The sequence below is a fragment of the Zootoca vivipara genome, chromosome 13 (assembly GCF_963506605.1).
Source record: "Zootoca vivipara chromosome 13, rZooViv1.1, whole genome shotgun sequence".
Lineage (NCBI taxonomy): Eukaryota > Metazoa > Chordata > Lepidosauria > Squamata > Lacertidae > Zootoca > Zootoca vivipara.
In genome coordinates, this window is record NC_083288.1 from 32,513,270 (window position 1) to 32,528,403 (window position 15,134).

Consider the following 15,134-nt stretch of genomic DNA (forward strand, 5'->3'; position numbering starts at 1 on the left):
CCTTGCTACAAACATTGCCTTAATACTGAAAACAACTATTTCTAACTATGACAGTACCATTGAGAAAAAACATTGGCAATTTAGTATCCTTATATGTATGAAATACAGAGTGCAAGACAATGTTTTGGTTTTTTTAAAACCCTGATCATGCTGGCAGGTCCTTGTCTATTCACATTCCCTAATTCCAGCTGTGATTGCTAGAGATTGCCAGCCTTCTTCAGCACTCTCCATATGTTTTGAATTTCAAGTTCCAGCATCCCCCGCTGATTGGGTCTGTTGAAGTTGTAGTCCGAAACAAGCGGAGGACACTATTTGGGGGAAGATTTGTGTATGTTATCTTTTACAGATGGTCTCATTAGCTTTGATAGTGTCCACGTTTGGGGGGGGGGGTAGAGAAATTGGAGAATTACTGTACTTAAGATAATTAAAGGAAAGATAGTCACCAGCTGAAATCTATCAATTCTCTGAGGAATTGTGAAACTGAATTTGTTTGTCTATCTTAACAGAAGCTATCATTTTCACATAGTTTGGTGAGAGTTGGTCATTTGGGCTTACAGTAATGAAAAACAGAGGAACAATGCTAGAAAGGCCTTTTCATGGGACCTTTTCACTTCATTCACAGGAGAGTCAAATTTCTGAATGTTTTCAGGATAGGAAACCTGACTTTTGTTAACTTTGTGAACTGGTCAATTGATTTTGCACGCACATTTCTTCTGTACTTAAAAGGAAAAGCAAGCCTTTGCCAACACACCCAAGAAAGATGGGTAACAGGTTATATTTATTAAAACTAATGAGGTCCAGGCAGTGAGGTGGATTAATGGGAGGATTTCAAGCCAACTGCCTGTCACATGCTGTGTTTACACAGCAAGGTCCAAGGAAACTCCTTACACCTTACCATGTGCTCTCTCTCTCTCTCTCTCTCTCACTCTCTCTCTCTCTCTCTCTCTCTCTCTCTCTCTCTCTCTCTGTGTGTGTGTGTGTGTGTGTGTGTGTACACACACCACATGTGCACAATGGCCCATTGGCCAACGTTCACCCCAAAGTTGCAAGGCCCAAACACCTTTTTTGGCTTTGATTCTAGTTGGATATTATTCTGTAATTTTCCTTAATTGAGCAACTAACAAGGTCCATACATTGCTCCCAGAGTGCATAGAACCTTAAGATGGTATGTAAACATTGACAGAAAGTACTTTAAACGCAGTATCAATAGACAACTGAAAGCTCTGGGGAGAAAGATGCAATTTATTCTATGATACCATGAACAGCTAAAGGCACACAGGGTCCAGCTGTATTGTAAGCTATCTAGGACCTAGTGAGCTGAAAATAAGAGGCAGAAAAAACAGCAGGCAAAACAGAATGTTGCAAAAGCAGGCATAAACATCCTACATATACTTAATCTCTGGAATAAGTGCAATTCAGTGGGACCACAATTTGCACTCTCTTTATATATGCCATAGTAACCTTGCACAAGTGAGGATAGATAAATAAATAAATGGAGGTCAGTAAGCAATTTGTTTTTAATTTCTTTTTGCTTTGATATATTTTATGATGCAGCAGTATATACATATTTTTAATAAATATATGTAAAATAAAACAGTAGCTTTTGCCTAAATGGCAAGTCATATGGCTTCTTTTGTACCTGCAGATGCATAAACATGAGCAGATCGGATAATAGATTGAGAGTGTGTTTGGAGAGCTTTAAGGAAAATCTAACGGCATTCAGAAACATTCAGAACATTACAAGACTAGCAGTGTGAACATGAGAGATGCTGCAAGAGGAACATTCAGACTTATATTGTGTGCAGACAAAAACCCCTCAGATGTGCAATTTATAACAAAATGTACCAAACAGTCATTCAGTTTTCCTCCTCATTAGATGTTCCCTGTTATTCAGCTCAGGCCTCAGCACAATCAGATAACATTTGGGAAGGAAGATGCAACCCAGCAGCCCAGCACTGGAGGATAAGATGCAGAAGATCTCCACTGAAACCATATATTTTCCTTTGGTGCTCAGGTAGGAAGGAACAAAGGATAACCAAACACTGCAGAAGACCAACATACCAAAAGTGATAAACTTGGCTTCATTGAAACTGTCAGGTAACTTTCTGGCAAGGAAAGCTACAGTGAAACTAACAATTGCTAGGAATCCCATGTAGCCAAGAACAGAGTAGAACATCGTTACAGACCCCTCGTTACATTCTAATACAATTTCTGAAGTCAAGGAATGCATGTCAGCATCTGGGAATGGGGAGGAGGTTGCAAGCCATAGAGTACAGATGCCTGCTTGAATAAGAGAAAAGGAAAGAACAATAAAATTGGCCAGTCTTTTCCCCAACCATTTCCTCCCCCCCTTGATCCTGGTGGTGGTGATGATGGAGATTCTTCAGTGAATTCAATTGAATAGACAATAAAGCCACCATAAGAAGCAATCCCTCCAATGATGACGCCTCCTATCTGATGATACTTGTGACGAGGATGGTGTGGATACCGGATCCTGCATTTCACAGTGTGAGCCTTGTATGTCATGTGAGAAAGCAGTATCAACAGCAGCACTGGAACCATCCTACACAAGAATGCAACTATTCCTTCTACATAAATATTTTCCTGTTTCAGTTTATAACATTGCCACAGCAGTCCACATTGAATGCTTAATCATATGGGACTAAATTGCATTATGTTGTAAGGACATTTTTATTAAATCTTAGAATTGTAAAGTTGGAAGAGCAACATGCTGCAGAAGACCAATGTGCTGAAAGTGATCATCTTGTCTTGAACTTACTGTCTGGTAATTTTCTGGCAAGGAAAATCACAGAAAAACTGGCAATGACCAAGAAGCCCATGTAGCACAAGACACAGTAAAACAGACCCCTCATTCATTGTAATACAATTTCTTCAAAAACTGAGTTAATATCAGCATCTAGAATTGCAATGAAGCTTCCCCCTTGTTGATGAATAAGACACAAGGAAACGGATATTAGGTTAATGGTTATTGGGCAAATTTAGGCCACAACTTTATTGGTTACAGAATGTGAGCGGTATTGGCTTAGGCATCGGAATTGACCCGACTATATCTGACTCCTGCCCATCACTCAGGGAGTTCTGTAAGGGTCAAGCATTGGTAGGGGGAGCCCCGTTGATGCAAACCAACTCGAGCTCCCCCTTTGTTCCTGACGGGGTTGTGGCATGGCCCTAGCCCAGCTCCGGACTTCAGACAAGATCCACACCCCCGGATTCCTTTAACAGAATACCTTTAAGCTTGGAGGGGCAGGTGATGGCCACACCTCCCCTTCCCCCATCATAAGCTCAACCAATGCCTAACCACCACCCGAGACAAGAGGAAGCTCTCTGGCTTGCACCACCATTTAAATGGGGCCCGGCCACACACACCCAGTCAGCGGATTGGCTGGCTGGAAATGACATGGCTTGGAACCTGCGGGTGATGCGGGACATAGTCCCCCGCCCCCAGAGGGGAGGGGGTGTCCACATGGTCCACCGCAACTCCTCCCCACTGGGAAGTGGAGCAGATTTGGGGGGAAGGGTGGGTTGAGTAGAGAAGCTTAAGCTGATTCCCAAAGGTTATTCATAAGATAAGAATGTTAAAACTTTGGTAATACACACATTCTGTTTCCAGTTTGGATAATATTTACTGGTGCATTTATAACAGTCATTCATGTCTGAAAGAAGAAAAGATCTACCGTAATCAGACCCAAAAGTATGCCACAAATCTCTCAAAATTTTCTCAGAATTTAATGTATATTTTTCTTCATTGCCCTATTCTTTGCTGATCCTGTAAAATATGTAATGAAAAATGATATACTTATGAGGAGGAAATGCAGACTGGTAATGCCTTTGAAGTTTATTATATATGAGAAATAACGGTTTCCTCCACATGTTTCCCAGCCACTGATATTTAGAGGGATATCAACTTATATACTAGAAATAATGAGTGGCATTCCAATAAGTTTTATATATCTATTGGAATGAATGGACATGACTTCACCAAGATTAATTTCAAAATGCCTACTGTGAGTACAACTTCATTGCATATCATATAAAGCCATACCTTGGAAGTAGAACGGAATCTGTTCCAGAATTCTGTTTGACTTCCAAAATGTTCAGAAATCAAAGCACAGCTTCTGATTGGGTGCAGGAAGCTCCTGCAGTCAATTGGAAGCCACAGAAGCCCCGTCAGACGTTTGGCTTCCAAAAATAGCTCGCAAACCGGAACACATACTTCCGGGTTTGTGGCGTTCAGGTGTCAAAACATTGAAGAACAAAGCTGTTTGAAAACCAAGGTACAACTGTAACTGCACCCTCTATGAAAATAAAATAATAATAATAATAATAATAATAATAATAATAATAATAATAATTTATTGTTCCTTATACTGGTTTATTCTGTTTGTGTTCTTACTCCCTCTCCTTTCTGATGTAACCGTGATATATTTGTATCTGTTTCCTTCTCTTACTCTTCATTCATATATATATTGAATTTTTTTTAAAAAAATGTGTTTAATCCTTTCTATTAAAAACAGGCCAGCTGACCTGAATGACCATGGGAGGAATCAATACCATAGTAGCCTTGAATGGGCTTGCCAACAAACACCCCAGATGAGAGATGTTGGATATATTTTTTTAAAAAATGGAAGGAACAACACCTTTGATTAACCTATGTATCCTCCCATCCCACCTTTGAAATTCACTAACATTCTCCTCAGACTCTCTCCAATTTCCAGTCTTTTTGCAGCTCAGCCCACTGTTCTGTCCTGTGAGCCCAAATGCAGAACAGAGCAAAGGATTGCCTGTGGCCCCAAATGACTCAGTTGCAGAGATTCCAAAAGCTAGGTTAGCTGGCAGCAACACTCCAATCACATCTGACTTATTAGCCCATTCCACAGTCTCATCAGCCAAAGGGGCAATTAACAGCTGACCACCACCTTAAATAGGCTAGTGGTAGGCTGCTTGCAGCCCCCAAGCCCCTGCCTCTGATTGGGTAAGCGAGCACTGCCTGCCCTTACCTGAGGGCCTGACACGGCTGGAGGTGGGCAGCAACATCCATCACCTCCCCCAGCCATGCTGGAAGATGGCAGCCTCCCTGGACCCACTGCAGCCATGCCATGTGGCAACGGCTGCCCCCAGGTGAGCAGTTACTTTCAGATAAGGGAGTAGTTGAGAGGAAGCCAATGTGATGGATAGAAGCCACCCCTCTCTGAACTAGCTAGGGCCAGCAGCCAAGGCTGAAAAGCTTCAAAGCAAGCTGATAAGCATATATGATCTCATTTTACATATGTTACATGAAACAAAATGGGAAAAAAAATCCTTCCAGTAGCACCTTGGAGACTAACTAAGTTTGTCATTGGTATGAGCTTTCGTGTGCATGCACACTTCTTCAGAGACACTGAAACAGAAGTCACCAGACCCTTATGTATAGCGAGAGGGTGGGGAGGGGTATTTCTCAGAAGGGTGGCGGGAATGGGTGATTGGCTGATAAGAGTGGTAAACCAGTTGATGACTATTAATGACTGCAATTGGTCTTACAGGAAAAAGCAAGGGGTGAAATTGCTAAAAATAGCTTTGTTGTGTATAATGAGAGAAGAATCCAATGTCTCTGTTCAGACCAGGTCTCTCCATGGTTTTAAGTTTGGTAATAGGTTGCAATTCAGCAACTTATATTACATGGTTTGTGGAATGATGAACTGATTCTGGGACCCAAGGCCATGCCAACCCTCACCTTGCCTGCTGCAGTCAATAAAGATTTGCCTGCTTTTATCACATCATCACTGTACAGTCTTGTTATTTGTTGGATCACATAATGCATTTGCCTGGGCAACACAAAAGAGGAAAATGTTCTGTTGGCAGATGTGCAGTTCATATGATGTTATTTAGCTGTATGTATACAGTCATACCTCAGTTTGCGACCACAATCCGTTCCGCGGAGCCGGTTGCGCCCCAAATCGGTTGCTCCCCGAGGCACGCTTCTGCGCATGCACGAAGCACCAATATAATGCTTCTGCGCATGTGCACATTGAGCAGATCACTTCTGTGCATCCAGCACCACGGAACCCGGATGTAAACACTTCCAGGTCCGCAGTGGTCAAAAACCAAAGTGGTCGCAAACAGAGGCGGTCGCAAACCAAGGTACAGCTCTTACCTTTAGTGTTGGCCCCCGATTCTGTATTCAAATAGAATTGATCGTCCTGGCCACTAACTTTGGCTCTGCTTTTCATTAGTTCCATTTACACCTATGGTTGGCCTCTCTGCCATACCTGTTCCAATGAGCATCAACCTCAAGCCACTGATTGTGTCCTGAAACAGGCATAAACAATGTCTTGTGCTCAGTAGGTTTTGGAATCAAATTCCCTTCAACCTCTGTCTGCCTGGTCTGTGGTCAGTTATGATGGAGTTTGGGCAGTCTAACAACTTCTGGAGGATTCACTTTGGGTACCCCTGTTCTGCAGCAGGACAATCCCATGATCAAACACCTCATTTTTTCCTGGCTCTGGACAAATTTCATGTTTGTCACAGCCAATTCAGGTGCTCCTTGAGATCCTTAACGGATTGAAAGAAAAAGTTAATTTCAGACATGAAAAACATGTCTCCAGCAATTCCACATGGAATGCTCCTTGTTGAATTGGTGACTACTTCCCTCTTTAATTATCCAAGGACTCTAATTAACACAGCTACTTTCCAACACTACAGTGCAGTTTACTGTGGATTCCAGAAAAACTAATAGCACAGTTTTTGAATAATTGTATAAATATACCCTCCAGAAATCTAGGACTGAGGTTAGGACTTAAGACTATTAGACAAGAAGCTGTCAGTCTGATTTCTGACCCTATATATTTTTGTCCTGAGCATTTTGAGTTAAAAATAAGAAATCTGCATCTAGAGAAAACATTTCTGCCCACAATGCTGTTATTGTTCATCTTGCTTCTGGTACTGCTTCCTCACATGGTAAGCAAAGCTCACATCATTAAGTGCATGGCTGATGATCCACACCCTCCACTTCATGAGTACCACCAGTCAGGAGACCTAATCATTGGAGCTATCGCTTCCCATACTTTCATCATCTCCAGTGCAATCACCTTCACTGAAAAACCCCCATCACCTTTGCCTGAAGAGCTTGTGTAAGGCCTTAACTAAAATATTTTAAAACTATTATTTGTTATCAGTCTTAATCGTCATTCCATGAATTATTTGTTTTGAAAGGTAATATACTATCCAAAGAAACAACTGAGATGTGTTCTGACATTTGTATGAAATATAATATCCTAAAGATCTTAAATCATACTGTTTATTTTGGGACACTCTGTTCTGAATTGCTACTTTAATGATAAAGAATAGGAAAGTATATGTTATGATGAACAATGGTAATATTTGGTTGTTGTAGTTTTAAAATTTGTATGGACCACCTAAAGGTAAGGTTACCTCAAGAAAGCTTTTATATAAATATGAATAATGAGATGAGATATAGAATCATAGCTGCCAAGTTATCCCTTTTTTTTAAGGGATTTTCCCTTATGCTGAATAGGCTTCCTCGCGAGAAAAGGGAAAACTTGGCAGCTATGTATAGAATACATTATATTTATAACATTTGCAATACTTTTTACAACATGTGGTGGTTCCTTATGATTCAGAATACGACTTACCTTCCAGTGCAGTACCTAAGAATTATCAGCACATCCTGGCCTTGGCATTTGCAGTAAAAGAGATCAATGAAAACCCTCAGCTCTTACGAAATGTCACCTTGGGCTTCCACATCTATGACAGCTATTTCACTGAGAAGTGGACCTACCATGCTACAATACTACTAATATGCACCCTGGGAGTTTTTGTTCCAAATTACAACTGTGATGTCCAAACTAACCTGATTGGGGTCATTGGGGGACTGGACCCGCCAACCTCACTTCAAGTAGCAATACTTGTGGATATTTACAAGATTCCACAGGTATGCTGGGTCTCTTTTTTGTGTCTCTCTCTCTCTCTCTCTGTGTGTGTGTGTGTGTGTTGTTCTATGCATTACTTCTTCTTCGTTTAAGAATAAAAGATGCCAGTACTCAGCATGAGATTGTTACAGGCAATGTCACACTTTTAACATGATGTGAGAGAAAGGTTTCCCTATGTACCATTGAGTATCCCCAGAAAGAAGCACTATTTGTTATTATACAGTTTTTAGTACTTTTTCATCATTATTAATTATTATTATTTGAATATACAGAGAATAATATAAATCCATGGTCATTCCATCCTATAAATGTCAAATATTAGCTGTGAAATAAAACCTCTCTGCTCATTCTTAAATTACTAAAAGAAAAATCCCTAGTTGTTATTTATGCTACTGAGATGTTGGCTGGCTCAGCCACAGGAATCTCTGCTGAAAGGAAAAGCCACTAACATTGCAAGTTTGCTGAAAATATTATTGACAAAATGTGGGTGCATTTTGTCTTTGAACTTTCTGTCTATAGGTGGTATTCAACACTTGCCCCCCTTATATTAAACCATTGAAGTTAATGCATATGTATAACTGAGATTCATTCATTTCAAAAGGTCTACTCTGAGTAGGACTTTCTAACATACAGTTGCCTGCCACCCCACTCTCTAAGCATTTAGGGATCCAAGGGGTTCTAGGCACTTACCCAGGGTTTGTGTTTCCCTTGAAATTGGGTACAGTGGAGACTGTGGAGTCTTTATGATATATGGTTTGCTTATGCATATATATAACCTGAGCCTATGATGGAGAGGTTCCCAGCATTAACACACCAAAAGGCTCTTGCTTCTCCCATAGCTGCAGTCTTGGATTCATTAACACCCCAAAGGGATCTTACTTTTCTTATACTCACAGACTATGATTCAAAAAGAAATCAAGCATGGCTATCTTTCTCTGGCATATCAGGCTACTATTTCCAACTTCTACCTTCTAGCTTACACACACACACACACACACACACACACACACACACACACACACACACACACCAACTGGAGAGCCAGTGTGGTGTAGTGGTTAAGAGCGGTAGACTTGTAATCTGGGGAACCGGGTTTGCGTCTCCACTCCTCCACATGCAGCTGCTGGGTGCCCTTGGGCTAGTCACACTTCTCTGAAGTCTCTCAGCCCCACTCACCTCACAGAGTGTTGTGGGGGGGGAGGGGAAAGGAGATTGTTAGCCACTTTGAGACTCCTTTGGGTAGTGATAAAGCGGGATATCAAATCCAAACTCTTCTCTTCTTCTTCAAACTCAGCTTTGTCCTTGGTCATTTCTAACTAACTTCCAATGAGCTGAGGGAAGGGAACACACCCATTTGTAATTAGACACAGACCCTTTCTTACCTCAACAACCCATATTTAGAGGGCTGTTATCAAGAAGCCTGTCCGGCTATTTAACCATTTGAATTCTTCCTTATATTTCAACACTTGCTTGTTCTAGCAGTTAAGACCCTTTTTATATGAGGTCTTATGTATGTAGGCATACAACCTACTTCCTCTCCCAAAGTCATAACAATACAATCCCATTCTTTCCTCTCTGCTCTTTTCTTTAGCTCATCTATGGGCCTGCCCCAGTGATGAATGACAAAACGCCAGGCATCCCATTCTACCAGATGGTGCCCAGAGAAAACATTCAGTTTGCAGGGATTCTTTCTTTGCTTCTGCATTTCAGGTGGACATGGATTGGACTCCTAACTATGGATAACAACAATGGAGAAAGATTTGTGCAAAGTGTGGTTCCACCTTTTTCTCAGAGTGGTATCTGCTTTGCCTTCATAGAAAGAAGCCAAACAGTTACAGTTGTAACTGATATTAATGACATGTTTAACAAGGGAGGCAAAATACATGACAAAATCATAGACAGTAAAGCCAGTGTAGTGGTGGCATATGGAGAATCCTATGGGATTGTGTTCTTGAGATGGTTTCCATATCTGTCAGGACAAGAACATATGAAGGAGAAGTCAAAAGGTATAGTGTGGATAATAACAGCCCAGATGGACCTCACGTCAATGGTGTATCAGAGGACTTGGGATACAGAAATAATCCATGGATCTCTCTCATTTACAATTCACTCCAATCATCTACCAGGATTTCAAGAATTTGTTAGAAGCAAAACCCCATCCAGCACCACAGCAGATGGTTTTATCAAGAACTTCTGGCAACAGGCTTTTGGTTGTGTATTCCCCAGTACAGATGTAGGCAAGATAGATGGTGACATTTGCACTGGGGAGGAGAAGCTGGAGAGTCTTCCTGCGTCTTTTTTTGAAATGAGCATTACCTCCCACAGCTACAGTATCTACAATGCTGTCTATGTTATGGCCCATGCTTTACATGCTATGTCCTCATCTAGTCTCAAACACAGTGAAATAAAGAACAGGGGCATGCAGAAATGTCAGGGCCAATGCCTTTGGCAGGTAATGAATATTAGATATGGAGGGAAATTCATTCTGTGTAAATTTTAATGCATACAAATCCACACTTCCCAAACTAATACAGAAAGTTTAATGCAACCTTCTTCTGAAATCTGAAATTATTCTAATTTTACAATGTTGTTCTCCAGTCAAACAAAAAAGTAACATATATTAGGGGGGTATGTGAGCCCCAAAATGTGCATTTTAATGAAAATAGCATTCAAAATATGTTCTATTTGGGAAACTTTGCAAACATGGAATCTATTTCACTTTTATCATCTTGCATACAAGTTGCAGAATTTTCTAATTCTTGCTCATTCCATTTCAATTCAGCTCCACCGGTTTATGAAAAGTGTCTCATTTAACAATAGTGCAGGGGAAGAAGTTTCCTTTGACCAGAATGGGGAGTTAGCAGCTGGTTTTGATGTCATGAATTGGATTTCCCCCACAAACCAATCCTTTCATAGAGTGAAAGTTGGGAGGCTGGATCCCCAAGCTCCTCCAGACCAAGCATTCACCGTCAATGAGGATGCTATAAGATGGCACAGGGGATTTAACCAGGTACAGAAAGTTTTGGATAATACTGTGCTGCCCCTATGAAATACTGCTTTTTGTGATTGTTGTCTAACTTGCAAAAATTCCCCTGGATTCTAAGGGTTCCAAAATATTTATCATCAAGATTATCATTAACCCATTTCATTTACACATTAGGCACAGCCTCTATCTGTGTGCAGTAAGAGTTGTTACCCTGGTTCTTGGAAGAAAGTGAAGGAAGGCGAGCCATCTTGCTGCTACGATTGCATTCCATGCCCAGGAGGAAAGATTTCAGACCAGAAAGGTAAAAAATGTAATATACAGCATTACCAGACAGAGGCAGCTCAGCTTCATTTTAATTAATTGGACATTGAGACTTGGGTTTCTTTTTGAGCAGCAGAATATCAGCTGAAGAAACACTTTTTCATGCCTTTCAAAACCAGTCAATTCTCTCCCTCAACAGAGTTGAGCTTGATTTCCTTCAATAGATTCTTAGTCCTGGCTTTCTTTTGTGCACCAGTGGATAATTTCTAATGAAACATTCAAAAACATATGGTTGTAGTGTCTTGATACCTTTTTAAATCAGACATTTAAACATTGTAATATACCTGAGATTAGTCTTGAATATTGTTGTGGGTTTGGAGGTCATGGTGCATTGAAAGATTCCATTGAAAACTGAGCAATTGTAAGATAATGTCCTTAGTTTGTCACTTAAGCACCTTCATAAGCATCCCTTTGACTAGGCAATGGCTGTGCTGGGCACTATGACCCCCATCCTAAAATATTCAGACTCCCATCTGAATTACAAGAGCTGCAACTAAGTGATGGTGCCTTCTGAGCAAATGATTGGGCCTTCCTGCACCTCACCTGGCAGGTAGATAGAGAATCATAGCCAATGTGGTGTGTGAGAACTGAGCTGGAGGCATGCAGAAGGCTGAGAAGTGAGAAACAGAGACATGCTGGATTTTTGCTACATCCAAAGCTGTGACCAATGGAGAAATGAGATTCCTTGATGCAGTCAGTGCTGTGAGCCTCACCATCTTCGGACTGTGGGGACAAGTACCTAAGACATTAAAATATTACATGATGCTGTAATTTCTAGCTACACAAAGATTCCATCCTTTATTTCAGATGCAAGGGATTGTCATAAATGCACAGATGAAAAATATCCAAACAAAAGGCAAGACCAATGTATTCTGAAGGATGTCAGGTTCTTGTCTTATGAAGAACCTTTGGGCCTCTGTTTAGCCTCTTTAGCACTTTCATCTTCTATGATCACAACTCTAGTGCTTGCAACATTTATAAAACACCACAATACTCCCATTGTCAAAGCCAACAACCGGGATCTCACCTATACTCTCCTCATCTCACTCCTGCTTTGCTTCCTTTGTGTATTTCTGTTTATTGGAGAACCCCATATGGTGATGTGTCTCTTCCGACAAAGTGCTTTTGGCATCATCTTCTCATTGGCTGTTGCTTGTGTGCTGGCAAAAACCATCACGGTAGTTCTGGCTTTCATGGCCACCAAACCTGGATCCAAAATGAGGAAGTGGGTGGGAAAGAGTCTAGCCAGCTGCATTGTTCTTTCCTGTTCCCTCATCCAAGCACTTATCTGCACTGTTTGGCTTGCAACCTCTCCCCCATTCCCAGATGTTGACATGCACTCCTTCACTTCAGAAATTGTTCTACAATGTAATGAGGGTTCTGTAACTATGTTTTACTGTGTCTTGGGCTACATGGGATTCCTGGCATTTGTCAGTTTCACTGTGGCTTTTCTTGCCAGAAAGTTACCTGGCAGTTTCAATGAAGCCAAGTTCATCTCTTTTAGCATGTTTGTCTTTTGCAGTGTTTGGTTATCATTTATTCCTTCCTACCTGAGCACAAAGGGAAAATACATGGTGGCAGTGGAGATCTTCTCTATTTTAACTTCCAGTGCTGGACTGCTGGGTTGCATCTTTTCCCCAAAATGTTACATAATTGTCTTGAGACCTGAGCTGAACAACAAGGAACAGCTGATCAGGAGAAAACCTCAAAGAATGTAATTGTCCATTTTGTGTTTTTTGGGCGGTTTTCTCCACATTGTTGCAAATTTTAAGGTGAAGACTGAATCAAACGTTTCCTAGGAAACCCACAAATTACATTTCCTTTCATAATACAGTAATACAATATAATATTATTGTCACGTGATTGCTATTGAATACTGGAAGCCATTCTTGTCTCCCTGTGGATGTTTCCTTAGCAGCAAGTGACAACTGGGGTGCCACAGGGTTCTTTTCTGTCTCCATTGGTGCCCATCATTTTTATAAATGTCTTGGATGAGGGAATTAAGGGATGTTCATCAAATTTGCAGGTGACACCTGCGACGGACCACCCCTCTGACTCTCAAATTCCCTCTGTTGTCTTTTGCGCAGTCAGGCGGAGTCCCCCCCAGTCTCCCGAGTGGAATAATGACACAGGACCACGTATTTATTGGATTAAAATTGGCCACAACTTTATTAAAATTCAGATGTAGGAAGACCTTGGCGCAGGCATTGGGCGTATATTCATCCCAGCCCCCAGCCGGGGGTGGGGTGATCTTCAGGGTTGTCCAGCATTAGTGGGGGTTGGGCTAACTCTGGATAACATATGTTCAAGCAGGTAGCCCGCCCCCCCAATCGCCGCCGCTGGAAGGGGAGGGCAATAATCAGCCAAGTGGCATCGCCAAATGCCCCCCCCTTGAGGCCCGATTACGGGAACCCTGTTATTGCCGCCACAATAGGGCGGGGGGGTCACCGCCCCCACGCCCCTCCCCTTTATGTAAATGACTAAAGGATTCCGCCCAAGGCCTGCATCCGCCAAAGTTGTGACGAATTGCTACAGGAAAGGCGAAACCTGCCGATGCAGGGAAAGTCCTTTCCAGCCCTTTAACAGCGACCGGTCGTAGCAGCGCCTGCGTGCGTGTACGCCTGTGGAAGAAAAACCTGAAACGCAAGAAGCCTGTGGAAGTAAATAACCTGTAAAGCAAGCATAAAGTTAGGGAGTGGAGGGTGGGAAAGCTCTGAATCCGTCGGCTGCTTCCAAAGAATGGCTCCTCTTCTTTGTGTGCAGGTAAGCCTACCTGATCCTACCTGGCCGATCCCCCTGGCACGCCTCCCTTCGGCCGGATTGGTCGGCTGACTGAGTGGGAGGCGACTCCAGCCTCCAGCCTCAGGTAGGCAGTGCCAGCCTCCAAACTTCCAGGACTGCCTCAGGGATCCCAGGGATGGCTGCACGCGACTGCGCAAAATGTGCCTCCCCTTTATGTTGGGGAAGCGGTCATTATTTCTCTGTGGTGAAGATCGGGACCTTCTTAAACTCCCTTCTACATCAGACTCTTGAGGTCCGCCTAAATTAGGAATTTCCCTTTTCTCTAAGGGTCTCTTAACAACAAGGGAACACCTATCCAGCTACCGTGGCCAGTTGCAAGCTTGGCTCTGGGTTACTGGGAATAAAGCTCCTTTTTGCCTTCAGTCCAGGGCTTCCCTCACTTAGGGTCCCTCCCTGTTACTGTTACCTCAGCACACAGGGCAACAATTGGCACTCCTGAGCTTTTTCGTCCCTTCACCCCTCTTTTGGCTGACTCAAGGACCTGACTTATCACCTTGTCAGTCATAGTGTCCCTTTCTTCGAGTTCACCACCTTTTGAGCCCGCCCACCCTGCTGGATCAAACAGTCGACGATATTTCTTAGCACAACAAGAACTAAGCTTTATTTATTATATAACATAACTGTTTCAGTATTTCATTTGTTTACAGTATGCTTTCTTCATTCAGATGTATAACTGTAATTCCTACTTGTTCTCTCCTAACCACCACTACCCTGGCCCCACACCCTCTGCTTCCAGTCACCACTCTCCCCCGCCCTCTCCTCCTGACCAATGGCTGCTGCCTCCTTTTAAAGAGCGGAATGTCCCGCCTCTCTGCAGCCAACTGTCACTCTAACGGAGAGAGGGTAACTTAACTCTTAACACCCTGGAGATATTCCCAAACCCTTAAACTAAGATCAATCCGTCACAACACCCAACTGAGAGGGGTAGCTAATTAGGATTCAAGATGGCCTTCATAGATTGGAGAACTGGGTCCACATTTGGAAAACGAATTTCAGTTGGGACAAATGTAACACTTACAAAGATCCAGATGCACTGAAAGGACTCAATCCGATGGATTCGAATTACAAGAAATGAGTTT

The 15,134-nt window shown here is 42.2% G+C and overlaps 1 protein-coding gene across 1 annotated transcript; it reads left to right on the top strand.

Moving 5' to 3' along the window:
* Positions 1-6,981: 6,981 nt before the first annotated feature.
* LOC118095441 (vomeronasal type-2 receptor 26-like) lies at positions 6,982-12,971 on the top strand. The gene is made up of 5 exons (XM_060281221.1): positions 6,982-7,127; positions 7,657-7,948; positions 10,729-10,956; positions 11,107-11,233; positions 12,061-12,971. Exons 1-5 carry the CDS (start codon positions 6,982-6,984, stop codon positions 12,969-12,971), a joined length of 1,704 nt encoding a protein of 567 aa, XP_060137204.1.
* Positions 12,972-15,134: the final 2,163 nt, after the last annotated feature.

Coding starts and splice junctions, on each gene's coding strand:
- LOC118095441 (XM_060281221.1), top strand. CDS start 6,982: ATGGCTGATGATCCACACCCTCCACTTCATGAGTACCACCAGTCAGGA. Junction 7,949..10,728: donor ATATTTACAAGATTCCACAG/GTATGCTGGGTC, acceptor ATTTCAATTCAG/CTCCACCGGTTTATGAAAAG. Junction 10,957..11,106: donor GGCACAGGGGATTTAACCAG/GTACAGAAAGTT, acceptor TTTACACATTAG/GCACAGCCTCTATCTGTGTG.